Source organism: Toxotes jaculatrix, chromosome 6 (genome assembly GCF_017976425.1).
Source record: "Toxotes jaculatrix isolate fToxJac2 chromosome 6, fToxJac2.pri, whole genome shotgun sequence".
NCBI lineage: Eukaryota > Metazoa > Chordata > Actinopteri > Toxotidae > Toxotes > Toxotes jaculatrix.
Window position 1 is genome coordinate 7057130 of NC_054399.1, and position 26605 is coordinate 7083734.

The 26605-nt window shown below is 41.3% G+C and overlaps 2 protein-coding genes across 9 annotated transcripts; one reads left to right on the forward strand and one right to left on the reverse strand.

Moving 5' to 3' along the window:
* Positions 1-22055, reverse strand: atp8b3 (ATPase phospholipid transporting 8B3). 6 transcript variants are annotated; one of them, XM_041040997.1, is made up of 31 exons: positions 21941-22055; positions 19704-19981; positions 13955-14072; positions 13435-13527; positions 13088-13146; positions 12526-12617; positions 12276-12389; positions 11290-11388; positions 10599-10660; positions 10056-10128; positions 9674-9744; positions 9336-9427; positions 9072-9230; positions 7950-8038; positions 7676-7869; positions 7355-7563; positions 6715-6746; positions 6313-6469; positions 5701-5889; positions 5443-5555; positions 4597-4764; positions 4139-4250; positions 3937-4012; positions 3731-3854; positions 2752-2938; positions 2402-2625; positions 2227-2310; positions 1921-2145; positions 1471-1609; positions 1120-1250; positions 1-552 (listed from the first exon to the last, which is right to left on the reverse strand). In XM_041040997.1, the coding sequence occupies exons 5-31, from the start codon at positions 13110-13112 to the stop codon at positions 367-369; spliced, it is 3426 nt and encodes a 1141-aa protein (XP_040896931.1). In that variant the 5' UTR covers positions 13113-13146; positions 13435-13527; positions 13955-14072; positions 19704-19981; positions 21941-22055; the 3' UTR covers positions 1-366. The 6 variants fall into 6 exon arrangements, 5 of the variants coding, with proteins under 5 accessions (XP_040896931.1, XP_040896932.1, XP_040896928.1 ...); XM_041040998.1 differs by having other exon boundaries at positions 4597-4752; positions 13800-14072; XM_041040994.1 differs by having other exon boundaries at positions 13800-14072.
* On the forward strand, positions 22041-26292 carry si:dkey-172o19.2 (nuclear factor interleukin-3-regulated protein). 3 transcript variants are annotated; one of them, XM_041041000.1, is made up of 3 exons: positions 22041-22127; positions 22243-22294; positions 22976-26292. In XM_041041000.1, exons 1-3 carry the CDS (start codon positions 22114-22116, stop codon positions 24101-24103), a joined length of 1194 nt encoding a protein of 397 aa, XP_040896934.1. In that variant the 5' UTR covers positions 22041-22113; the 3' UTR covers positions 24104-26292. The 3 variants fall into 3 exon arrangements, with proteins under 3 accessions (XP_040896934.1, XP_040896935.1, XP_040896936.1); XM_041041001.1 differs by having other exon boundaries at positions 22077-22127; positions 22243-22313; XM_041041002.1 differs by having other exon boundaries at positions 22116-22155.
* Positions 26293-26605: the final 313 nt, after the last annotated feature.

Consider the following 26605-nt stretch of genomic DNA (forward strand, 5'->3'; position numbering starts at 1 on the left):
TCTTTTAAGGGGAATCCCCTGTGACCTCAGCAGATGGAAATCTGAATTTTTTTTACCACAACAGCAGTCACTACAAAGAGGAAAGATATTCATACAGAAGTAAACTATGTAAAGGTAATAAACTAGGTTTGTGGTACATAATGTATTTTGTATATTATATTACTTACTTTATTGGAAAATAGCAGCCATACAAAAGAGTGCTAGCTCCACTAAGAGTCGCCCCCCCAAAAACAAAATACAGAAAATATAACGAGTCATCTTTTCAAGTCTGTGTTACAGAAACAGTCTACATATTCACATACTTTCCCATTAGAAACTCATTATTCATGTGCAATTTGTAGTGTTATTATTGTGCTTCGTGTGAATTTAGCCTTGTAAGTCAGCAGTCACCTTCTCATGCACCGGCAGCGCTGTGCTGTGGATGTGCATCCCAGAGGTGATCAGGCGTCCATGTCCAGGTCCCTGAGAGAGGGCATAAGAGGAACGGCGGAAAGTCGTCCCTCTTCTGAAGTTTGACCTCAGCTCCACCGGCTGAGGGGACACACTGTGGACCTAAATCACAGCCAGGTGAGAGAGAAATCCGTGAGCATTACCCATTACAAATGTTTATTTGTACTTTAAGGAAAGGAGAAGCCTTAATGACTTAGTGTAAAAAAAAAAACCCTCACAAGGCATGGTAAACAATTTCAGCCGTTTTACAGATTCAAAATAGCATGAAATAGTGACCAAATTCAGCATCATATTGAGTTGATCCTAAAGTCAAAAACATATGTTTCTGAACATGTCAACAACATCCTTCAGCAGCAAGTATGGTTTCATCACAACCCAGTATGAGGCACTCAAACTGAGAATTATCACTGTGAAAAACACTGAAATTATTATGTAACCATTGAAATTTTTCTCCAAAACACCTGAGTGAGGCCACTGCAGATTGTTTGGAGATATTTTATAGAACTGTAGAATGTTGGATTTTTGTAGCTGTCCCAAAAATTTCAATATATATTTTTACAAACATAGGTTAACTACACCTTTGTAATCTGATTCTCCACCTCCTTTTCTTCTTGCCTCTGTCGACTTTGTCTTTTATTTTTATTTTTTTTTGGCATTCAGATGTCTCACCTTGTGTCTGTCATGGATGGTGAGGATGACATTGAGGGCATGAGAGGTCACTGAGGGCAAAACAGCCATCCAGGAGGTGAGTAGAGCTGTGAGCCACACAACTGGATCAATGAAGGCCTTATCAGACACACCTGATGAATGACACACGCACAGAGCAATCAAACCTGTTCACAGACACAATGACAGATCCTTCACATCAGATCAAAAGATATTAAGGCATTAAATAGTCACTGAAATGGACATTTCATGAAATGGTGTATGTCTTTTTCTATTTTCTTTTGATGCTGTTTGTCTCCACTCGGGTTGCAGGAATGAATAAGGAGTGGGCCTGCATTGAGCAGAGAAGTGTACCGAGGAAGTAATAGTCGCTGGGTGATCTCTGAAACAGGCGGGAGTTGTGGGTGATCCTGGAACAGATGAAGAACAGCAGCACAGAGACACACACCGCTGCGATATTGAACTTAGTCCAGTATCTGGTCAGCTGCATAATCTGACAGACAGAACAGAAACAGTACAGTTACAGGACCATGGTACATGTACAGTACAATAACTAACTGTAAGGAAGTGGTGAAAAAAAATATATATTTTTTTTTTATTATAATCTGCCTCATTTTTGGTTGCTCCAGCTACAGTTTGAGTAGAGTCCATAATTTCTAAATGATCAGATTTTTGACAGAAGCTCTTTTCTCTGAATATGAGAAATAAAGTGTGGAGTTACCATAACAATGTTTTAAAATTCCTTGTTTACAAAATGATGTTCTATCATCTGTGATTGTCTTGAATGATAAATGCCATCCTGACCTCAATTGTGGCAGTAAACGTGGCAGCCATGGCGACAGTGACCGCCATGGTCTGGTAGTCAAAGGCTGTGTTGTAGAAAACTCCGAACGGGATGAAGAAGAGAACAAGCGATGTGTAAACGGCGTACAGGAGTGACAGGCAAAGCATCAGAGGGCTGGAGAGCTCCTGTCGCTGTCCGGACTTGTACAGCTCAGGCCACCTGAGGCTGTTGTCTGCACTCACATCCTAAAATACAAAGAGGCAGCCTGGAGTATTGTGACAGAAATCTGTATTTGGTTGGCTAGTTAATAAAAACCTTTATCTCACCTGTTCAAAGAAGGCCACACACATAACTGGGAATGCTGTGTAGAAGACTGTGTAGAGAGCGATGAACCATGTCTCATACAGAGACTGCAAGAGAGAAACAGGCAGTGGAATAAACACAAGATGCTTTACGTAACTTTAAGGCTTCGTGTCATTGAATTTAGTCCACGTGTCTGACCTGAGCACTAAAGCCATTGAAGAAACCGAACCATACGTGCACCAGAGCAAAGCCACAGGTCTTAAACAGGAAGTAGCGCAGGAAGAGGGAAATGCGCCTGTATGACCAGCGCCCGTGCACCAGCAGAAGCCTCTGCAGAAATCTGAACCGGGACAATGCAAAATCTGCATTCTGCACTGCTTGACCTCCCTCCACTCCCGCCAGTCCCACACCAATATGAGCCGCTGGTGGATAGGAAAAGAGAGGGATTGAAACAGAAATAGAGGGTAAAAACACAAACAATCAAAGCAGAAAAAAAAGAACTACCAACACACATTTCCTCTGTCATCTTTCCATGTCGCCTGACTTACTTTTGATCATGTTTACATCATTGGCACCGTCCCCGATGGACATAGTGACTGCGCTGGTGTGTTTCCTCACCAACTTGACGATGTCAGCCTTCTGTGCAGGCGTTACACGGCAGCACAGCACCGACTGACACTGTTCTGCCAGGCTCATGAACGTGGCCCCCCATTCTGGTCTCTGATCAAACTCTGCCTGGGGTACAACATCATCAGACAGCTCAGTTTAAATGGCCCTACCTTTTAACAGGACATTTAGAGGAGCTGCCATATTTGCTTTTGGATTTATGATGGTCTCTGTTTTAATAGAGACAGCTTTGACGTCTCACAATTGTAATCAATTTTTAAAGCCCCTGAAAACTTGCTTTTCACTACATGCTAAAACATTCATGACTAAAAATGCAACACGTGTATTACTTGTATCATGTATCACTTATTAAAAGTTTAATGGTCAAAAATGTTGCTTCATTAGGGGTGTGGGTGTGACCTGGAAAAACAAGCAAAAACCCCAAAAATGATTGATTGATTCAGAAGTTGCTAAAGCCCAATTAGTGCACGGAGTTACGTTACACCGCCTCCTTCCAGCAAAGCCCCGCACTTCAAACCAGTTAGAAAAGCACAGAGAAAGAGGCAGAGAACAGACAGAAATCTTAGATGTGAAAACACCAAAACTGTTTTATCTTTGGCAGAAATCGTTCATATACAATAACACCCCATCATGGCCTTTAAGGCATCTTGTGTCAGTATATGTTTTTAGAGAAAATCTGATACACGCCTAAAAACTTTATGCTTTATGTCCAATACCTCATCACGATGAAAACAGCAGCAGCAGTAGTAGTAATAGTAGTATTTCTGCTTTCAACTGACCTCTCCTAGTCTCTGATATACAAAACAACCTTTCATGAGTTATTATAACTATATGACGACAGCTATTCAGCCCTTAGAAAACTTAATAAGCAACCTATTTACTGTACAGTCCGGTGTTTACCAGCTCAGGTCCAGTGAGGACCACAGCGGTCTTCGCTCTGGCCATCTCCGTGTCTACAGCCCACAGCTCCATCTGTCTGGCCTTGAAGAAACTCACCCCTGGGTCTGGGGCCTGGAGTATCTGTCTGCAGGGGCAAACACACAAAGATCAATGAGAAAGTGCGAGTGTGTGCATGTGTGTGTTTGTGTGGTTTTATCATTGCTAACCTCAGCTCCTGCCATTCCAGTAATCTGGTATCGGGATCCAGTAGTTTGCAAGAATATCCAATATTCACTGCAGTCTCTACCAGCGTGCAGAAAAATGGAGCAGGAAAGACAGAAACCACAGTGAAACTTTCTTTTCATGTAGCTACAGCACATCATTTAAAATGGTGCCATTCCTCCCTCCTGCTACAGTATGTCACGATACCTTTTTTGTCCCCAGTAAGTACCCATACTTTAAGCCCAGCCTGTTGAAGCAGAGCAATAGTCTCAGGCACGCCCTCCTGAAGCCGATCCTCTATAGCTGTCACCCCCAGAAGCTACAAAACATGAAAGTTATCTTATTATTAAAAAATCTTTCCTACAAAATATTGGATTTATTACGCAATAGCATGATTTGTCGGATTGATGGGGAGATGATATGGGTGATATTCAACCTCATAGCATGAAAAAACACATAGGATTATAGGATATGGGATTTCGAAAACTTTTTGCTCCTCAAATATGAAAGTTCTTTTAGAGACACATAAACAGCAGAAATCCTTGAGCACAAAATTGATTTAAAAGGGCTATCTGTACTGGTCTTCCTGTTTCAATGATCAGCTATACTACTCTAAATGTAGAACTGACAATAAACATATAAAATCACACTGAGGAGCAGCCCACCTGCAGCTCACTCTCCATGTGATCATATAGCTTTTCCAGCGCTGCGTCACGGTCACAGGTCGCCATTGCCGCAGACTGGGCCAGAGTTTTACTCCACTGTTCCCATGATGCCTCAGAAACAGATCGAACCGCAACACACAAAGTCCTCAGGCAGGCCTGAGCAAACAGCTGACAGGAGATAAGTTAACATGTTATTTGACAGGCCGCACTTTATTTAACAAGCGATCTTTGAGGCCGAAGTGAAGAATCGACAGAGAAAACATGAGATAAACATTTTAGTCCTGCATGCATGTCCCAACTAGTCTCAGGAAGACTAAATTGGAGATGACTGGTCCATTTCCTTGTTTTGACAAGGAAAGTTACACATTCACAAATAAATAAATATATATGTGTGTTACAGTTTTTTTTTGATAGTTTGTTTTTCTGCATTTGACTCTGTTAAACACAGCGACAAACAGTTATGTGCTTTAACTTACCTCTGTGATTTACTGCTCTTAAAGAAACTGTTGACATTTTGGGAAATACGCCTACATGTAAAGCTACAGCCAACGGCCACTTAGCTTAGCTCAGCATTAAGACTGGAAACAGGGGAATCAGCTAGAATGGCTCTGTCCAAAGGCAACAAAATCCATCTACCAGCACATTTAAAGCTCACTAGTTAACACATTGCGTCTTGTTTGCTCAATCCCCCTAAAAAAAGAGTAAAAGTCTCATTACGGGTAAGTTTCTACAGTTTAACACTGAAATGAAGACCAAAAATGTCCTGACATAGTGCCATATAAATAGTAGGCTCACTATGTGTACTGTACATCACACACTGCTGGTTTAGTAGAAACTCTAGTTCACCTCAAGCACTGTTTCAGTCCTTTCCTGATACAGAGAGTCCTTCTGCAGTCTCTCCAGGATCACTATGTCCGCCCCTTTACAGTACAGCTTTAACCCACCCTCTGGCTCCCGAACTGGAAAACAACACAAAACCAATATAGATGAAATTTTCCCGAAAAGACAGTGACACGGGAGAACTTAATATATCTCTAATTACAAAAGAGATCGTAAGGTTGAAGATATTTTGTTATTTGTGTATATTTAGAGGGCCACTCTCACCCAGGACAGACATGCGTCTCCTCTTGCTGGTAAAGTCCAGCAGTGCCAGCAGCTGATACTGTCGAGTAACACCCAGCTCAGAGACAACAATAAAGTCTCTTGTCCTAGAAAGGAAGACCCAGCCCAGCTCCCTGGCTGCACCAACGAGAGCTTCCTCGTCTGGGGATGCAGCCTGGTAAACTGGAGCCTCTGGAGAAACACAGTCAAAACACAAGGTGGAAGTAAACATGTTCCAAGAATTGTCTATTGCGCTTGTGAGTAACTTCATCAATGCATGTTATTACAGGAACTAAGTGGTAAATGTAATGAAATGCATCTTCCTTTCAAATTTTGTTATCAGCTGGTGTCTGAGATTATATTTACACACAAGTGAATGACAATATTTTGGCCTTTAAATGTAGAACCCCCCTCAGGTCAGTCAGCGTACTAGAAAAACAAAACGAAAACAAGAACCAAGCATTCCATTCAATATCAGACCAGTGCTGTGAGATATCGACTGAGGTTTGACTGTTTTATCAGATAGAGGATGACAACTCAGTTACCTTGGTCTGAATCACAAACAACACGGATAATCTCACACAATCTCACACCATCTCACACGTATAAGCTCACCTTCCTTCCACTCAGCCATGACAGTGTGACACAAAGACAGTGCGGTGAGGAACTGTCTGCTGATTGGACACTGCTGTCCTCTGAGTTTCTCCACCAGGCTGGGAGCCGACATGCAAAGACCACCGCGAGAGAATGGATTCCAGCTTAAGTCCATGGGCTGCACACGTGTAGGGGAAAAGATGGCAGACTCAAAGTTACTCTGCATTGACTTTATACAGTGTTGCATACAACTATGGCTAATGCTAATGGCAATGCTGATGCTAATAATGATGGCAGCAGAGATTACAAAAATATTAACCCTGACTATTTGATATTATCTTGGAATGTGGTTGGAAATACATAAGGAGGAGGTGGAGAAAGAACAAAAGACAGTTCAGAGATTTGAGAGCAATAATGTCGTACCTCTATGTCCTCTGCCCTGACTGATGCATCACCTGTGAAAGTAGAAAAATGATTAATACTTAACAATTTGCAAATAGCATTTGAAATGTTGGGAAAGAAAGACATGGGGTCTGAAGCAGGAAATGGCTCAGACATACGACATATGGCTGATGCGATTCTGACAAGGTTTCAATTACGGTTTGTCTTCTGTGGCCAGAGGTGGTGTTAAATATTTAGAAGATGGACACGTGGCTGTTGAATATGAGCATGTTAAGTGTCCCCTGTTGTCTCTCTCTTGAGGAATGAGGTTCATCATGGCTTATGTGAGGTCGCCTCCCCAGAGTTCCACTGTCAGCCAGTGTGGAAACTTTGATCACTGCCTTTTATCAAACATTGTTTCATAAATTAATACTCAAGGAAGCAAATTACTGCGTTGATTAGATAGGATACAATCTGTTAACTTCACACATTCCTATAAACACACTGAACTGTTGGACAACCAGGAGACAAACAATGTTAGTGTTTCCTTCTAAGTTGGACAATTAAAATATCACATTGAAAATTTACTTTGTCTTATAGCGTAGTAGTTTACTGTGTGGAAATTCATGAGACAGTTACAGTTTTTTAATGTGAAACAGAATGACTGTCTTTTAATTGTTACCATAGATCTCCCCAGCTATGCAGCACTGTCTGAAGAGCAAACGGTTCTGAGTTAGTGTCCCAGTTTTGTCACTCAGCAGGTATCCCACTTGGCCGAGCTCCTCGTTCAGTGAGGTATTCCTGGCCTGGGCCGGTCTGTCTGCCTGCTGCCAATACATCCCTAAATCCCAGCCAATAAACAGGCTGTGAACCGTGTGGATCAGCTCAAACCTATGGACACACAGGCATGGAACACACATACATAGTAAGACAGTGTACGCACAAACACAAGTGTGTTTAATATATGTATATTAGCAAGTGCAGTATTGCAGATGTAACTAACGAGATGTAGAGGGCTATGGGCATGGCTGGGCTAAGCAGGATGATGTAGCTCCAGAAGATGAGGAACCCGGTGTAGACTGGATTGCCGTTAACCACCAGAGCAGAGAGAACCCCTGTCTGACTCATGACCTGACTCGAAAACACGCCACAGCCGATGGCAAGAAGCAGAGCTGCCAGCAGCACGGACAGGACTATCTGGAGATCCAGAATATAGACAAACAGTTTATATACAATATGCCTCATGGTTGTCATCCCCTTGCCCTGTACCCACTCACCCCGATCACCACTCTGTTGAAAACTTTTTCCGTTTGCGTCGTCTTCACTCTCAGTTTCCCACAGTTCCTCAAGATCTTAGTGTCGGCGCCTGGTACAGAACAGACTGCAATTAGATGCTATCGCTGCAGCGACCTGGCCGAGCAAGTTGGGAGACCATCCTGCAGCCAGAGGGTGAGAGTTCGAGCCCTCGTGTCAGCAAGCATCTGCTGATGTGCCCTTGAGCAAGATGCTGAATCCCTAACAGCTCCGGGGGTGTCTGACCCCGCTGCTGAGAGGTCAGGGGGAAGAGAGCATTTCCCTTGCAGGGATCAATAATGTTTCACATTATGTTTTCCAGTGCTGTTGTCTCAATCTCACATAGACTGCTGAAAGACCCTGAGCTGAATGTGTAAAAATGACAAAACTGAGAATGTGTGTCATATCGTCAAACTGTTCAAGGACAGACAACTGATTCAAACTTAGTCCTACAATGACAACAGTATGTCAACCTTGATCACACCTAATTTAAAGTAGGTTATGTGAAGTGTGTGTGAGGAGGGTTAAGAGTTATATTCAGGCTAAACTGGGGTCATAACAATAGACTTTCTCTGATGAATGGTATTAAACCCATCTCTGGAAGAATTTGATCTATTGATCCGCTTTACCAGAACTGAAAGGGTCATAGCAGTGACATCCATGACACCTCCGCCTGGTTCTGTAATATCCGATCAATGATCACTTAAAAGACAGGAGGAGACAGAGGAGCCTGTAATCTGTCGGACGTTAACAGACCCACTCTAGCAAGAGTTAAGTACTGCCCATAATTAGCAGTATAATGTATTCCACATAATAAAATTTGTCATTGGAGCAAGTGGAGGCCACAGTAGAAGGTGAAATGAGGATACAGGTGGCCTGGAGACAAAACATTTTGCAACAGTCTTATCTCTTATCACACACCTCTGTGGGGCATTGTGCCATATATCAGGGCCTCTCTTCATCCACATACCTCAGCCTCTTAGTCTTAAACTCAAAAAGAACTTAATTCATTCTACCCCTCTCTATAATTTCTCAAGCGTAGGAATTCCAGAGAAATCTGTGGTGATATCCCCTTTTTGAATCGGAATAAATTGCTCTACATGTACCAGTGTATATGGTCAAGCCATAAGCAAACTCTGTATTGCGCAGGACTGTTCCCCTCAGCAGGATGTGCTCGTTGTCCAGCAGATGACACTGTCCTCGCCAGTGCAGCTGGCCCCTGAAGGTGTACAGGCGATTGTTGGGTTCCTCACAGAGCACAACACCTGTAAAACGAGAGGTTGCATCTGTACTTACTTAGGACAACGCAATTTTTGCTTTACTTTAAAATGAGCACATTTGGAATCTGCATTTTTAATAGAAATCACCACCATCAAAGGCAGCGAGGGTCTCCTCTGAGGGGTGAGAGGTCAGCTCGGTGTGTGTGGCGCTCAGTGCCTGTCGGTATTTGAGATTGGTCTCTCTGTATGCAGAAAATACATTCATTGTCAATATTAAAGAGACCAGCAAGGAAGAAGTCAAGGCAGTGTGCAAGTAAATAAGTAGTCTTGTAAATGCACCACTATTATTACTCATATAATCCACAAAAAGTTAATACATACAATAGTGTGTGTAGTTTATGGTGATTATCCGATAAATCAAATGATGACTGAATCAGAAAAGTATCAGAATGAGTGAATGGATTTATTACGCTGACTGTGATTCTTACCCATCAATGTCTGCTGTCTCCACATAACACAAACTGTGAGGCTCTGAACTGCACAGGAGGAGAAGATCTGCCTGTGAGCAAAGAGGGAAAATATGAAAATAAGGCAGAGAGCGAGCTCAGTGGAAAGTCACTGGGAATACAAATGGAGCAAAATTCAACTATTATTTTTCTTATATATTATATAATATATATTTAAAAATTCAACTGATGGATGCCTCTGTGCTGAAATGTTTATAACAGCTGTCTATAGCATAGGCTAACAAGTAGTTAATGCTGTCATTTTCTATTTGCGCAACAACTGATCAGACACTTTGTTTACTCCAAAACAGCTTTGTTTTGTTGTTTGTTTGTTTGTTTGTTTTTTCTACATTGAGTATCTCACAGGGATGACTTGGTCTTTGTGGATCCGTAGTACATCTCCCACACACAGGTCCTTCCACTGTGCTGTGTTAAAGCTAAGACAGAGAACAGATGAGCGTTAAGCGTATTTTAAAAAGTAAAAGTAAAAATTACATGAGATAAATATGCAGGAACACCCTACGAGCACTTCACTGATTTGTGATTGATCAACAACTTAACAGATATTATTTTGAGGACATAATCAGAGATCCAGAAAAAAATAGCCTCACCACCAAAGTTTCAAAATGCGGGACTAAACCTTCCCAAAACTGTTGTTAATCAATGATTTAATGAGAAAATAAAAGTAGAGTAAATTGTAAAAACACATCTGTGGTGTCCTAGCTTCAGATGATGATGGCATCAAGATCCTAGTCATAGTTCTTCTGTGTTTTTGTGCTGCTCTAATGTACAAAGGGAGCATCTAGGGATTCACTCATTCACACTTCATTAGAGCTTCATTAGAGGGCTGTTTCAAACGGGAACTGCACCGAGTCCTGAGAGAATAACCCACTGTCTTTGTCCTCACCTCTGGGAGATGAGCACGTCACAGGGTCGGGAGTTAATCTCAGAGTCACTGCGTCTCCTTTGCTGGACCACAGATGGAGAGAGAGGAAGACAGCCCGAAAAAAGAGAATGTGAGAAAGAGACAGATTGAGAAGCGCGACGTGGATGGAGGAAAAGAGTGATGGACAGGGAGCGTGTGAGAGGGAGTGAGGGTGGCCATGAAAGGTTGAACAGGAGAAAGGAGAAAGGAGAAACGCCATTACGGGGCTCTACAGTGACACCAGCTGGGAGATTTACACCCTCCACTAAATGATTAGTCAATAGAGAGGGGTCAAGCAAGCGTTTCACCCAGAGCTGTTAACGACCGTAACTCAGTGATGCACTTAACCAGAGAATTCTCCATGCAAAACATCACGCCTGCATTTAAAAGGAAAAGCTTTAATGATAGGAGAGAAAATTAATGCTACTGGGATGACTGGTTTTGTCAATGAGGAGAGGACAAGGAGTCAATGAGGACAATGAAGGAGAGAAAAGAGCGCATACATGCTTAAGTGCTTGGTGCATAAATGCATACGTGAGCCCGGTCATATATTTGTGTTTTAAGATCATGCATTTGTGTGTGAGCATGTACACTCATCGCTGAGGGGTATTCCCCCATCCCAGACTATACTTGGCTGACAGAGGGGGCACGAGGGAGCGTGCAGTGGTCTCACCATGTCGTTGGCGAGGTCTTTCAGCCCTCTCACAGAGAGTACGATGATCAGAGGGATGATAGTGATGTACCAGGGTATGGATGAGATGGCAGGGACACACTGGAAACAACATGTAAGCATGGATACACACAGAAGAAAAAGGAAATGTAATCATACACATTGTATAAACAATACACACAAAGTGCCAATTACGATAAGAAATTTATGGAACAAATATATTTGGTTAAGAACAGTCTTACTTTAAGAAGATGCCCTGGTGAGGCAACTGAATAATTACTGCACAGTCGATATCTTAGCACAGACAGCTTGCATTTTATTAACTTATATAAGAATCCATTTTACCCCGCTGATTTCTTACAGGGCTTAATATGATCAGGGGTAAATCAGTGAACTTTTAACTTCTTCCTGTTACAAAGGGCCATTTAGACACGTGTGGGTTAGAGTTCACGTCAAAGTCAAGATGTGACCTGAGCTTTTCCTGTAGCTGCACCTTTGGAACAGTCAGGAACAGTCTTTGGTCTGACACTGTCTCAGCTTTTAAATCAGGCCCTAAAACAGATTTTTATAGACTCGCCTTCTTGACAGACCAGTGCACTTTCCTGTTCACATTATACTGCTCTGCCGTGTTACCACCATGTTTGCAGGTTTTTCCTTTTTTCTTGTCAGCTGGTCTCAATGTGTTTTTATGCTGTCTCCTTACATTGGAGAACATTTCGTTCTTTGAATCATTACTACAGTTGTGTCAAATCATGATATGATGTCAATTTAATCTAAAAGAGCAAGACATTTGCAAGAAACATGGCAGCCTTACTGCTGCGACTTCAGGCTGTTTTTGTTCTTTGTTTTGCTCCTCCAGTTAGCAATGTTTATTTGAACAGTGTTAACATGGGACAGTAAAGGTCTTAGCTCATAAAAGTACTCAAGTCTGATTTTCTTAAGTTAAAAGATAGAGAGAGAAAGAGAGAACAACAGAGCCTTCATCGGACCTGCATCACCACCATGAGGAGGAAATAGAGATTGGCCACTCGCTGGAACTGTTCAAACAGCGTCAGAGGTAGAAAAGTCAGGGGGGAATACTTGTAGCTGCGCACCACATTGTCCTGACAACCAACAAGAAGAACAACAAGGGAAAAACATACGTATCAATACATTAATCTGTTTCTCATTTCATGAGCATGCCAACAGGTGTTTAGGGTACAATGTGGAAGAAAATAAGCTCAAGCGGGACTGACTTACCGAGTATCGCCCCCAGTGGAAGCATAAAAGGGATTTCTTCTGTTTGTGTTTGTGGTAGTGGCGGCTGTTTGCCCTCACCTCCCATGAGAGGCCTGTCAGACACACACTACAGTCAGACTCTTGGTCTAGCTCTCCATTTGCACAAAGTGATTTAATATATCATTTTCATCAGCAGACAAGAGATGGATGTGTGTGTGTGTTTGTGTGTTTCTGTGAGCGTGCGGTTAATATGCAACCGTATGTAGTGGAATAACCTTAACCGTATCTCAAAGGGATTCTTATATCCTCCCATTCAGAGCTTTGAGAAGATAAAACTGACTCTAACAGCATCTCCTGAAGAAACACTATCCCCTATAGGAGAAATTTTCACTCTGGATGTGCAGGCTGCTATATACAACACAGAGGTGTTGGGTTAATGGATATAAATTATATAGTATGTTTCATTTCAAATCTCAAATCAAACACACTGAACTTCACTCCCTTCTGGATACATCTCAGTAAATACAGTGGTGAGCAGGTGAAGAAAAAGGAAAATACAGGGTGGAGATCAGAAGTGACGTACCAGATTCAGTACTTTCCTTTGCCATGATGTTGTGTCGATGTTTGTAGACCTTTATTATGCTACAAAAGGGAGACAACCGAATGAAAGTGCTGCTTTTGTCCCCTCCTAAGCTACATTTATCAGTCTTGTAACTCATTATACTGTGTTGCCATGCTTACACACAACATAGCCTAGCTGACAAAAGGTTGTAAATCAGTGCTGATCTAAACAGACTCCCCTGCCTGTTGTAGCTGTGCAAAGCTTACCTATCCTCTAGCAACCACTTTTACACATACAAAATGTTACAAAGGTGAATTTAAGGCAACTCTGGGCTTGTTCTCTATATGATGAAATAGAGAGAAATGTACCAATGTCTCTGGATGACTCTTGACTGGAAGCTGCATGAGCAACCCTGGTGAGAGAGAACTGAGATCGCTCAGATCCAACCATTAGAATCGAACCTGTGACAATTCAAACACAAAGTCAAGGCAGATTCATCAGCATGTGAACTGCAATTAGTGACAGTCACATTATACTTTACCTGTTGCTAGGTAATTAACACCTAGAACACATCTGACAACAAATTAATGAACAGCGCAAAATCAGAGAAGACATTAAACTAGTCTATTTTCACTATTAACAATTCTTGTTTGTAAAACTGTTAATAATAATTTAAAACATAAGTAGGAGCATATAATTAACCAATAAAATTCAGAAAGAGTCATGCATTTACCTGCACTGTTTGCCCGGACTGTTCTCGACCACTGTATGGCACTTGCAACCAGTTGACAGAGCTGAGCCATCAATCACGAAGCTCCACTGACCACAGCTAGAGATTAACGTGGGTTTTTTCATAACCATTCCTCAGCTGCTTTTCATAACACACACCTGTTTCATCCATCCCCCTCCTTTGTCGTTTTCCTTATCACACAACAACATGGCTCTGGCCTCGCCTTTTTCTTTCTCCCAGGTGAAGGCTCAGGTGTCACAGAGTGTACTCCTTTACCTGTGGAGAGAAAGAGGAATGGAGGAGGGGCACTGAAGCCAGTAGAGTATAAGCATATCAAATCACTGTTTTGTTCATCTATTTTTTTTATTAAACTTATTAAGCTGCAAAAATAGAAATGTCTTTAGTATTTGGGAGCAATGTACCACAAATCAGACCCAGAAAGATTCTACAAATGCTAACAAGATGAATTTTTAACTAACCTAAATAACTTCAGTGTCCCAGAAAGTCTTTGTGACAGTACAGTAAGGGTGCCTTTGCACCATAGCAACTGGGGGAGTATTGGCTTACAGGAATGTGAAAGCGGTAAATCTTTGCTATCGGACTGGGCATGCATGGTCAACTCCACAATCCAGTTCTCATCTGTTAATTTTTTTTGGTTTGTTTCTCCTACAACCTCTGTCTGTGTACAGTAATCTAAATTATCATTATTATTTTATCCTATATAGACATTAAATCATATACAAATATAGATTTTCACAGTATAGATTAAATAGGTCTTGCCTCCAGTCTAGTTTACGAATGCTGAGTTGCTAAGTTGTTTTGAATGAGCAAAGTCTCCATGTATATTTTGTGATTCCAAAAATGTAAAACAAAATATCTTACACATAAGCGACTAAAGGTCAGATGTAATAATAATAAAAAATAAGAAAGAGAATAAAGTGTGGTTTGGTCTGTGGTGTTGAATGAATAATTTATGTACTCTGAGATTAAAATTAAATATTTAACTAAAATTTAAAAAAATATTTTTTCATTTGTTTGCTCTCAAACAAAGGTCTTTTTTCCTGAAAATAAGTTCTTATATTCAAGGGTACTTACAGTATGAGAAGTATTATAGTTAGAAAAGACTAATGTATGTGTATGTATGTTTTTTATATGCCTGATTTTATTCAATCTAATCTTCAATTTTAGGGTTGGAAGTAGGCTTAGCTGTAGACAAGCTATGCAGTATTTGTTTAGAAGTCTTTCTGCCTTCTTCATGAATCTAATGCCACCTGGTGGAGGTAAGCACCCACTGCAGTTTAACCATCAGATGAAGGTTTAAAAAAAAAAGGGGTGAAATTGTTAACAATGGCACCTCTGAACAAATGGCAGTTCGCTGAATTTATATGTTCACTCAGTGTCCGTTAAATGTACTATTTGTGGTTTCATATCTCTTTGTCTCATTCTCTTCCCTATGTTAGTGAGGCTGTCCCCACAAAGGCCACGCATCAACACCTGAACGTGTGTGAATCTTTCGTCTTGTATGTGTGTGAGTGTGCAAGCATATCTAGGGCGATCTTTCCTATCTATATTTACAGCTGGGCTGCGCATGAGAGTGGTTAGAGTGATGTGCTGGTGGGGTGGCAAAGGTGCTCTTAGGCCTCCACAAGCAATGACAGTCAACAGGCCAGGCATTTCCACCACAGTTTAACCGTTGCCCATCACGGCTGCCAAACCTCACAGCCATAAACACACAGGAGAGGCGTCTCTCAAGAATATGGGTTCTAATAATTTTTTTTTTACTCTACAAAATCGTAGACAGAGGATCAAGCTATGTCAAATTATTAGCCTGTTACAAACTATAGTAAGTATTTCAAATTAAAATGTCAGAAATTTAGACTCGAGTGATAATAAAAATCAAGCCAAATATCAAATTCTTCTCAAAACAGAGAAATGAAATGTTCAGTTACCTATGGATATTGTGAACATCAACATGCCAGCTGGGCAAAACACTTAAATGTGTATGTTATCATATCGGAGGTTCTCATAATTAAAAAAACGTAATCAATTAGATCTTAGGCACCACCTCCGTGGGTCAGTGCTAGAGGCAGCAAAATAAGTAAATGGCAAGTTAAAAACAGTAAGTGGCTTCAAAGAATCTTACATTACCCATGCAGGTTTATGGGCCAGCTGCCAAACAAAAATACAAGCCCTGAAAATATTATTAACACTTCGTATTTATTTCTAAGTTCTTGGAACTGACTAATTGACAAAGACGTCATTCAATATATGTAAAAAGATTTCCAAATTCTCATTCTTACCACAGTGTCAGTGGCCAGTGACAAGAACACAAGAAGTGAAGATGACAAGTTTAACTTCCTCATGCTTTGTTCAATACAAAATTGAAATATGAACAAACTGTTAAACCTGAAATAGCTTGAAAAACTAAAAAACTCAATGCCCCAAATATACACCAAGAAATAATAATCTGATGATGGAAATCTTAATGGCCATTTTAAGTAAGTCACTGTACTGTAAATGATTTTCTAAATAAACTTTCATTCATTTATATAATTTATTGCCACACGACAAACCATTAATGAGTACAGAGAGATGTCATTTTCAGGCGTCTGTTTTAACTGTATCACAGCTAACACTTTATAAAAACCTGACAATGAAAACCACAATTGGCAAGAACCAACCCAAAACACACAGGCTCTTTCTCACACTGTCCTAAAATAAAGACAAAGTTTCCACTACACGTTCAAAGTGAGCATGTCTGTTCTCATCCAATTCAGTATCTCACAGGATCTCAGCAGTGCTTGACCCTCAGACAAACCCTTTCTTCATTATAGTGTGAGAAAGCCCTGTGCTGTGGGAAGCTTCACAATGCTCTCTGCCTGTGCTTTCTCAGGAGCCTTCAGCACGACTGTAAGATTTTCATGTGAGACTGTACAGAAGTCACACTGCTGCTACGAGGAGGTGATACCCTCTGTGCTTGCTGAGGCTCAACTTCCTGTAAAAAGTGGTTAACAGCTCAGCCAAGTTAAGGAGCAGGAATCAGGTCAGCAGACGACAACACCAGCAATCACACAACAGGCCTTGCTGAGAGGGCTTTGAAAGAAATAAGGTTTGACATGACATACAAACAGATGTTAAATAGGTTAAGATGAGGCCAAAGCAAAGCAGCGGTATTTCCAATTAAATGGGCTTTCTGTGCACAGACAACAGCAGCTTGTTTAAGTAGAACATGGTGGTGAGGTTTGGTGGGAGAGTGTGTGAGTAGTAGGGGGGTGACATAACAACATCAAAGTTTACAGCAATAAACTGATTACACTAACCCCCAATGATGAGTCACATGGTGGTATCACTTTGTTCAGTGAAATGAGTAGGTGCACACTCAAAGTCAGTAATGATAAAACTGTGGTTTAGAGGGTATTGGCAAGACTGCATGGCCCTGTGGAGAACATATCTGGAAGATTTTATGACAAGCTTCTTTTTCTAACTGGTACTGTTGGCGGCAAAGCCTGTTAAAGAGCTTTACCTCAAATGCATAATTAAATGCATCTTGATTCTGCTAAATGTGAAGAATATGACCCCAAATTCTGGAGGAAAACTGTGAACAGTGTTTGCTTTTCTTGCATTGTTGCAGGTAACAACTTAGTTTCAAGGTTTTTATTGTCAGTCTAAAAAGACAAGTTTAAAAACAACGAAATGCTGTTTAGCAGTTCTCAGTACAGGCAGCAGGGTAGAAAATAAAATAAAATAAAATTAAGGTAAAAATAAAAATAAGTATATATACAATCTACACATATACATAAATATGTATACATATTATGTACATGCATACACAACCAGTGCAGAAAAGATATACAGCAAAAATATACACAGCGCTAGTTATTAGTAACTAACTTAGTAAATAAAGTTAAAAAAAAAAAAAAAAAACTATATACAGTGAAGTTCTATACTGTACTACGTACTAAACTCTATATATGTAACTGAGGAAAACTCAGTTCACAGTAACTTAAGGTAACAATTCACGTTCTCACAGCTACATGGACATCCTTCTCTCTTGACTGACAAACAACAGCTCCCTTAAAAAAGGCACTTCCGTGTACTGAAAAAACATTTTTGGCAGAACCATATTTATCTCGGTGGTGTCTCACTCAGTCAGACAGTTGTATCTTGAATTATATGTTAAAGATTGTAAACTTATCCAAACCAAGACTGCTCCATAGCCTTAACTGTGTTTATTACTGTAACCATGACAACAAAGGTCGAGTATTTTGTAAATATCATCAGTGCATACAAGAATTAAACTAAAACTTTATCAATATAATATACTGTAAAATACTGGGAACAATTCAACCCCCCCCCCCCCCCCCCAAAAAACTAAAAATAATTACAAACACACAGGATAGTAGGTGTGCATAATACTACAGGTTGAGAAGAATTACTGATGTAACTAACTAAGGGCAAGCGTGGCTAGAAATATGTAAAAGTAAGTATGGGAGTAAGAGCATGGTCTCATCCACTTCTAAGCGAGTCCCAAACACATGCATCTCCTCCCATTTGAATACAGTGTTCTGATCTACAAGGAAATGATGTAGCCTTTTTAAGAAATGAAACTCTAAGTTTGTTATCTATTTTTATGGTTTTCATCTACATGCCCATTGTGAACGTAGTGAAACTAATGAGCAAGTACTGAGAAACTGACTAATGCATTGCCGATCTTTTGGTCTTTTCACTGGATCTGTTGACGATTAGGAAAGTATAGAGCGACATCCTCGTCCTTTAACAATGATTAGCAAGGAAAGTCCATTGTACTCGTATTTTGGGTAGCAAGCTAAGCTAAAACCAGAACAATGTTAGTCAGTTGGCGAGGCTTTTATATCACCTGTGTGCTTCCCTCTCAGACAGAAGCTTTTACTAAACTGGACTCTGAACCGCTATAAAACAAACAGGACATATACTGTTCTAGATAGATCATCCACATGAAGACAAATCATCTGCAAAATGCAGTCAGGATGTGGGTGTTGCCACACAATGAGAAAGTGGCAGTGGTAAAAATTATGCAGGCCCACTATGAGATACCACAATGCTTTCTGAGCATGTTCATTTGAACTGTGACAATGAGTCATTCTCAAAATTAACACATACTGTGAGTACTGTGCAGTACAGAAAGTCAAAGCTGAAATGTAAACATATCATTTATTTATGTACAATTACCTGTATCATTTGTATAGGGTGGCATAACATTCAGAGAGACAAGTTCCTGTTACTGCTACTACTGGGTGTTAAGATGGTGCCCTTCCTGTGTGCGTGTGCGGTGAGATGTGTGTGTGTGTGCGTGTGTGTGTGCGCACGCCCTTGTTTATATGTTCTCATCAAAGCCATCAGACTAATCAGCAGGAAACAATAAAATCTGCTATGTTACTACTGCTCTACAAATCTGGAAAGTATCTTCTTACCGAAAGAATAACCTGTCTGTTGGAACATGGCAGACTGTGGCCTTTGTGGTTACTGTGAGTCAGAGAGAAAAATCTGCTGGAGTTTTTTTTTTTTTTTTTTTTTAAACAAACAGAGCTGATAGCTCTTAGGACATTCCCCCTCCTGCTCTTAGCAGCCCCCACACCAAGCATAGTGAATCTTCCGCACAAAGTGCTCAAGTGATCTTGTACAATGTAGTGTGTGGTTTTCTATTTTGGTGGCATTGTTTAGTGCGGTTGTACTTTCACATATGGCAGTGTTTCTTTAAATGAAATAGATGATGGCAAGGATGAGAGAGGAGGATCACAATCTTCCGACTGCATTAACTTGAACTTGCTAGGTGTTAAAAGGTGGACAACTTTGCACCTGATATTTATGGTATTCTTCAAGGACAAGATGATTTGCTATAGTTTGGTCATTGATTCAATAAAGACTTACAGTTACTGAGGAGGTATGAGGGCTCAACTGAAGACATCCTTGTAGTGTGTTACTCTGAATTTCTTCAGCTCCTGTGCAAAACTATTGCTGGTAGCCTTTGTGGGAGAGTGACTCCAGGACTCTCAAATGGAAAACATACAAGGCTTGAGGACACATAAATATCCCAGAAGATGATATGCAATACGGTAATGCAGTGGACGGTATCTGGAAGATGATTGGGGATTAATGGAGCAACACATAACATCTGAGATGCACTGCAGCTGACAGTACAGAGCCATCTGAAACAGAAGAGAAAATAAAATAAACAGAAAAGTTTTTGCTTGCAAAGTCCATGTTGCCTCAGGCTAAGGTAGTAGCACTGGCAACCTTGTAAGCACATGTAACATGCTGTCATGTAATGTTTGCATTAAGGTGGCAGTGTACTGCATGGAAACTGCTGCCGGATGGTTAAATAGTTTCAGAAATCCTTTCCACCCAAAACCTTTCCGACACTGGATATGAGGGCCTGGGTCCATAAATTAATCCGTCTTTTCAAACTTTCCATCACATTGTGACATTCACACCTACTCTGACCATGATTAACCACATGTGGAGGTGAAACAGTCTGAAGTTCTCTCTCACACTCTATTTTTTTTTTTAGACGACTATTTCCATCACTTTTCAGATACACCACGACATGCAGCACTATGAATGCTTTGCACGAGAGTCTCTCTGACCAAAAGTGCTCCACTATATCCGTATTAAAATGACATCACTCCACTCTAGTTATGGTTTTAATGCCAACATAAACTGTGTTACTTGGACGGAAGGATCAATGGACCAAGCAAAGGGATGGACCGCGTGGAGTAGTCATAGCAGGAGGAGAGCAGGAGTGGCCCTAAGGTCCCAGCATAAATTGAGAAATGCACCACCAAAAAAGACACTGCGTCAAATTAAATAAAGGTTCCAGCAACTACAGATGCTAAGATTCTTCTCCATCTCACAGTACCATCAGAGAGGCACCTGATTGGTCCCAAAATCATTCTGCAGCATGACAATGAGCCCAAACATATGGCCAGAGACATCCATCCATCCATTGTCTATACCGCTTGATCCATCAGGGTCGTGGGGGAGCTGGAGCCTATCCTAGCTGACTACAGGCGAGAGGCGGGGTACACCCTGGACTCGTCGCCAGTCAACTGCAGGGCCAACACACAAAGACAACCACATACTCCCACACTCACATCTATGGGCAATGTAGAGAAGCCAGTTAACCTAATGTTTTGGGGTTTGTGGGAGGACGCCGAAGTATCAGGAGAAGGCCCACACAGGCACAGGAAGAACATGCAAACTTTCCACAGAAGAGCCCACACCAGGGTTCGAGCCTGGAGCCCTCTTGCTGCGATAGTGCTAACCACTGTACCACCGTGCTGCCTCAGCCAGAGATATAAAGAACTATATTCAAAGACAAAAGAAGAACAAGGAGTCTCAACACCCCCCCCCGCACAGAACCCTAATCTCAACATCATGGAGTCAAGCTGCAAAACATGAAGAGACAGAAGATACTGAGGCTTTCTAAATCTAGTGTACTGAGAAGAATTAGTGCTGTTTTAAAGGCAAAGAGTGGTTTTCTGTGGTCTTTTTTATTTTTTATTATTATTATTATTTGGTTTTGTGGGGGACATTTGCAAAAATGTATTATTATTAGTGCTGTAGTGCTTCGGGGAAGAGGAGGTGCAGAAGCAAAATTTAGTGCAGAGTGCGTAAATCCAGATAAACTGACTTTCCCTACTGGGTGAGGTCCATGAAAAGGGGGCGGGACACCCTCTTTTCTATCTGAAGAGAAATTAAGAGCTATGAGTTTCCATAATGAGTACAGAGCATGGCAGATATATTGAGAACAGCTCTGGGGGATGTTAAAGTTTTATAGTGCCAAAGGGTTAATTCATCTCCAAACGAACTTATTACTTGAAACACTGTTTTTTTAAATTTACATTTTCCTTCCTGATTTATCTCATTTTACGAGCTATTAAGTTTCCTATTTCAATAATCTCCCACCAATAAATTGTATTGTTCGCGTTTTAATGCAAACCCCTCTGTAAACTCTACTATGGAAATATATGACTAAAGCCTGGATAGGGCTACGTGAATGCACCGTTCAGCAGGCAATGGGCTATGATCAGGCAAATCGATGTGCAGTAACTTTACAAAAGCAATACGTGGGACAGTCGATCCAAAGTGACTCATTTCGGTCTCACCTGTTGGTTTGATCGTGACCTCACCGTTGCCTCGGACTTCCGCTCTCCATGTGAAGTTGCCGGATCGGTTTCCACAGCTTTAGACAGACAGTACGAGGACACAACGCGATTGGCTGCACGCATGCAGTATATGCGTGCGCCGACCGGTAGTTCTGCTCTCTTCAGCACCGCTGATGGTGATTGACAGGTGAGCGCAGCCTTCTCCGAGCAAACATGTAACGTACACAAACTTGTGAGTAAAATTAAGTACATTATCTATGCGCTGCGTCTAACGCTTTAACGTTGCCGTGTGTGTGTTGCAGAAATACAGCGGACTGTGTCAAAGTTGATTCTGTCTTCCAAACCATCTCACAGGTGAGATCTTCTCATTGAGGTCAGTGCAACGATTTTAACAGTCTAGTCGTCAGGAGACAAAACATTTATTCTATTAATCGTTTCACTCTCTTACCTATAACCTCAGGATATTTTTAAATAAATCTTCTGACCGTATACAAAAATGTACATAAAAGACAAACTTTTGCTGTTTACTAATATGATGAGTTTACACGGTGGGAGAAGTATTCAGAGCTACTATCATACAACAATGCCAATATACTCCATTACAAGTAAAAGTCCTGTATTCAAATTTTTAACTCAAGCAAAATGTACATTTGGAAATGTAACTTGGGTTTAAAAAGTAAAAGTGCTTGTACAGAACCGCCCATTTCAAAGCTGTTACTGAATTATATAGCTTAACAATGATGCATCAACACGAATGCAACATTATGATGTTTGGCTGGAGCTACTACTTATTCTGTTGACTCCTGGATACTGAGTGCACAGCAGTGCGACTGGGCCGTTGCTTCATTTGTTAAGTTTTAAAGTGCAGCTGCAGCTTATTGATTTAAATATCTGTCATAAAAGTCGCAGAAGGTTCAAACACCGCACTCCTTTGTGATTGAAAATTAATATGACTGGACTGATGGATCGATGGATAGATAGACTAATAGCCAGGTTCAGTAAAGGCGTTTTAATTGAAATTTTGATTCGCCTCAGTCTAGTGCCATGTCCACCCCGAGGAGCCCTGGCGGTGGTGGGGCCGGTGCTCCCTGTCAGCCCTCCTCGTCGGACGAGAGCAGCGGCTACATGGATCCAGATGCAGACCCTGCACTCCTGTTCTCGGTGACAAGGTCCTCCCTGCTGACTCGACGTCTCCTGCGTTTACGGACCTGCAGTAGCCATGTAAGCCCCGTGACACGCCGCAAGAGGGAGATGATCCCCGCCGACAAGAAAGATTCCATCTACTGGGATAAGCGGCGCAAGAACAACGAGGCAGCAAAGCGGTCCAGGGAGAAGAGGAGGCTGAACGACCTGATGATGGAGGGTCAGCTGCTGGCTCTGAGTGAGGAGAACGCACAGCTGCGGGCTCATGTGCTTAGCCTACAGTATCACACCAGCCTGAGTCTAGAAAAGAGCAAAGTTGCCTCATCTGGGGCAGCATCCACTCCATCTGTTGCTGCTTCTTCCATGCCCCTGTCACCTAGACCTGCTCATGCCCCTGCGCTCTTCCAGGCAGGACATTGGGGGAACAGCAGGATCGCCCCAGCCTCCCTCCTGGGTGTGAGGCATCAAGAAAACAGCCTCTTTGAGTCAAAGATCAATTGTTTTAGCCCGAATAAAAGTTTTCACCCACTAAGTCCGCACAACTGTGGCACGCAACAAGGCATCCTCCCTCTTTCCAGGCCCCGTGTCCTCTCTCCCCGAGCAGCTCTGGAGGGCGGGAGGTCAGCGGAGGCAGAGATGGATGCCCAGCGTCAGGTCTCCTCCAGCGACGACATCCCCAACTCCACCGACGAGTTCTCCCATCCCGCCCCTTCTATCCGAGCAGTTCTATCCACACCTGACACGCTCCACCATGCCTCCGCCCTGTCATACACACCTCAGAATTGGCTGGTGCCTCACCTGAGTCACTCGGCAGTGTGTAATAATCTTCTGCTGCCTTGGCGGTCCTCCTACTTGCCACCACCGGCCGTCTATCCCGGCCTCCCTCTATACATCCAGGAGAGACAGGGCCAGGGTCTCGGAGCGGAGGCAGGCATTCAGAGGAGCCTCATGAGCCGGCTCAGCGGTGCTCCAGCTGGGCTGTCTCAACTCGGGATGCACTTCAGTCCTGATGGACGCTAACGGTCACTCACTGTCTCACTGTCAAGGCGCTGATTACAACAAGAGGGGGAAAAAAAGAAAAAGGAAAAAAAAACAAAGCTGTATTTTTGATATTGCAAGTCTGCATGTTTTTTAATTGTTAATTAACACATACGAAGCTTTATAATTTGATAACACAAGCCTGAATGAAACGCAAAGGCCTATCAGTTATTTTATGTCACTTTCTATGTCAAAGACAAAAAATGGGTTGCTCTGAGAACGGTATTTAACGGTAGGCTGTATGTAAGTCGAAATAGAGAATGCACATGCTACACTGTGGATTTACTGTGTGACTTTCTGTGGTATCAGATGTGTTTGTCAGAATGAAACCGGTTATATTGTACGCGCGGACCAGTACCGCCCGAGATCCGCTTAACGACAGGACTGCTTAACTAACTTATACATTCCCATCATTTATCAATGATATTTTTATTATAAAGAAATAATCATAGAAGCTTAGGATTTAAAAAAAAGGACAAATCTTGATATTTCTTTGGGATGTCAGAGACATAAAAACTAAATTAAGGGCTGATTTGATTGAAGTGTATTGTTACTGTTTATCCGCGGTGAAAGCAACCGGCGACTGAGCCAGTGAAACTGGGTGTTTGTTGACTTGGTATTCCCCTCTATCCCCACTGCGTGATTTCCCAGCAGACTTCAATGGAAAACCAAACGTTGATTTTTTTTTTTTTTTTTTTTTTTTTACTCAGACCTGTGAAACATCATCCTTCATTGCACCTAGTTAGGTCGTTCTTCTTTTGTGGTCAATAATTCCAGTTAAAGGCAGGAATATTAAACAAAAACAATAACTAAATGTTTGCATTTGGGTGGCCCTTATGTTGTTTGTAATTCCAAATAAAAACATGCATGTAGGCATGCATGTGTATTTTCCATCCTACATAAATGATGTCAAGGTCATGTCATATCTCCCTGCATTATTTTTAGAAAAAGCTCGAAGAAATAAGAGACTAACGGATAATATTTTTTAAACATTACTATGACCCAAATGGTATTTAATTTTGTTTCATGAACAAAGTCCGCGATGATCCAAAACAAAACAATATCCTATTTATTGTTCATTCTTCATGCTAATAATAAAATAATAATAGATTAATAAGGGCCAATACTGATAGGAAGCCGCATACAGCTACACTGGTGTAAATGACTAACAGCTTTCATTCTTCTGCATGCACTGCTGGGAAAGTGTCTCCTGTTTTCACTGGTGTTGTGATTTTCAATTAAGCTTCAATAAAACAGTAGTGCAGGGCGACGGACTATTGCATGCCAATTTGTTTCAGCCGCTCAGCAGGCCTTTTTAGAAAAGTGTCCTCTTTTCATGAGAGCTGTTATAAAAGTCTCAGTTCAGTTTCTTGCGGGTGGACAGGACGAGTTTCTGCAATCTAGCATTTATTGAAGTTTTACATAAGAGCTGCTCGAAACTGATTTATTGCTCCTTGCCCTCATTTCATCTCTGACGAAACTAAAAGCAGTAACATAGTGACTGATGGTCGCACACAGCAGCGCATGTACATGTACGCAAGATACCGGAAGAGGGCGCGACAACACAAATGATGTTGCAGATGGCAAAGAGTGACTGCACAATTCAAACCAGTAGGCTATTGTTTTCTTAAATTAAAAAAAAAAAAAAAAATTAAAGTTATTAAAAACCATTTCTGCTTTTCCACTGTGTGTTTTTTCTAGCAGGGTTAAACAGGCAATAGTAAAAAAAAAAAAAAAGAAAAAAGGTAAACACTGCGATTATATTCATGTCACATTTACACTTTTTTTTAACCGATGCATTAATGAAACTACAGTATATTTCTGACACTGTTCAAAAGGAGCTCATTCATCTCTAACATTTTACAGTAGGTGTCACATGTTTTGTGCACAAACATCTGCAAAGGAACACAAAGTGCTTTCATAGATTAAAACTGAAAAATAAAACTGATATAATGTTTTTTGTTACAATCCAAGAAACTGCAATAGAAAAGAAGATGTAGTCTGACTAATCTTAATTTGGGTGTCAGTATTAACAACTGTCTCGTTTTCCTGGCTGCAAAATGTGAATCTCCACGTAATCACCAACTCTTGGCCATACAGTTCACAAATATTCCCTGCTTTGCTTAATGTCAGATGATGTTAAATTTAAAAGTACATGTAATGCACTTTCTGGTTTTGACAACAGGACTTTGTCACAGTTTTATTCATCCCACAAACACAACTGACATTTAGACTGGAAAGAAGTCTAAACATATAGAGATGCCTAGTCTAAATACCAAACCTTAAAAGTGAAATGCTGGTAGATGTATACAGTTACACTGCATCTCCTTAGCCATGACAAATATAAAGTGTTTTTGTGGACCTCTGGTGCGTATTCATTAACATTAACGGCTTAACTGCATCACAACAGGAAGCAAAAATCTTACTTGTCTACACGTGACCGCTTCTATACATAGAAATGAGGGTTGGGTTAAAATGTCCAGT

Bases quoted from the DNA above. Each gene is read 5' to 3' on its own strand.
- atp8b3 (XM_041040997.1), bottom strand. From the start codon at position 13,112: ATGGCAAAGGAAAGTACTGAATCTG. The intron at 6,470-6,714 runs GTACGACATTAT...ACACGTGTGCAG, and splicing joins TCAGGGCAGAGGACATAGAG to CCCATGGACTTAAGCTGGAA. The intron at 553-1,119 runs GTGAGACATCTG...GCTGTGATTTAG, and splicing joins CCATCCATGACAGACACAAG to GTCCACAGTGTGTCCCCTCA.
- si:dkey-172o19.2 (XM_041041000.1), top strand. The intron at 22,295-22,975 runs GTGAGATCTTCT...GATTCGCCTCAG, and splicing joins TCTTCCAAACCATCTCACAG to TCTAGTGCCATGTCCACCCC.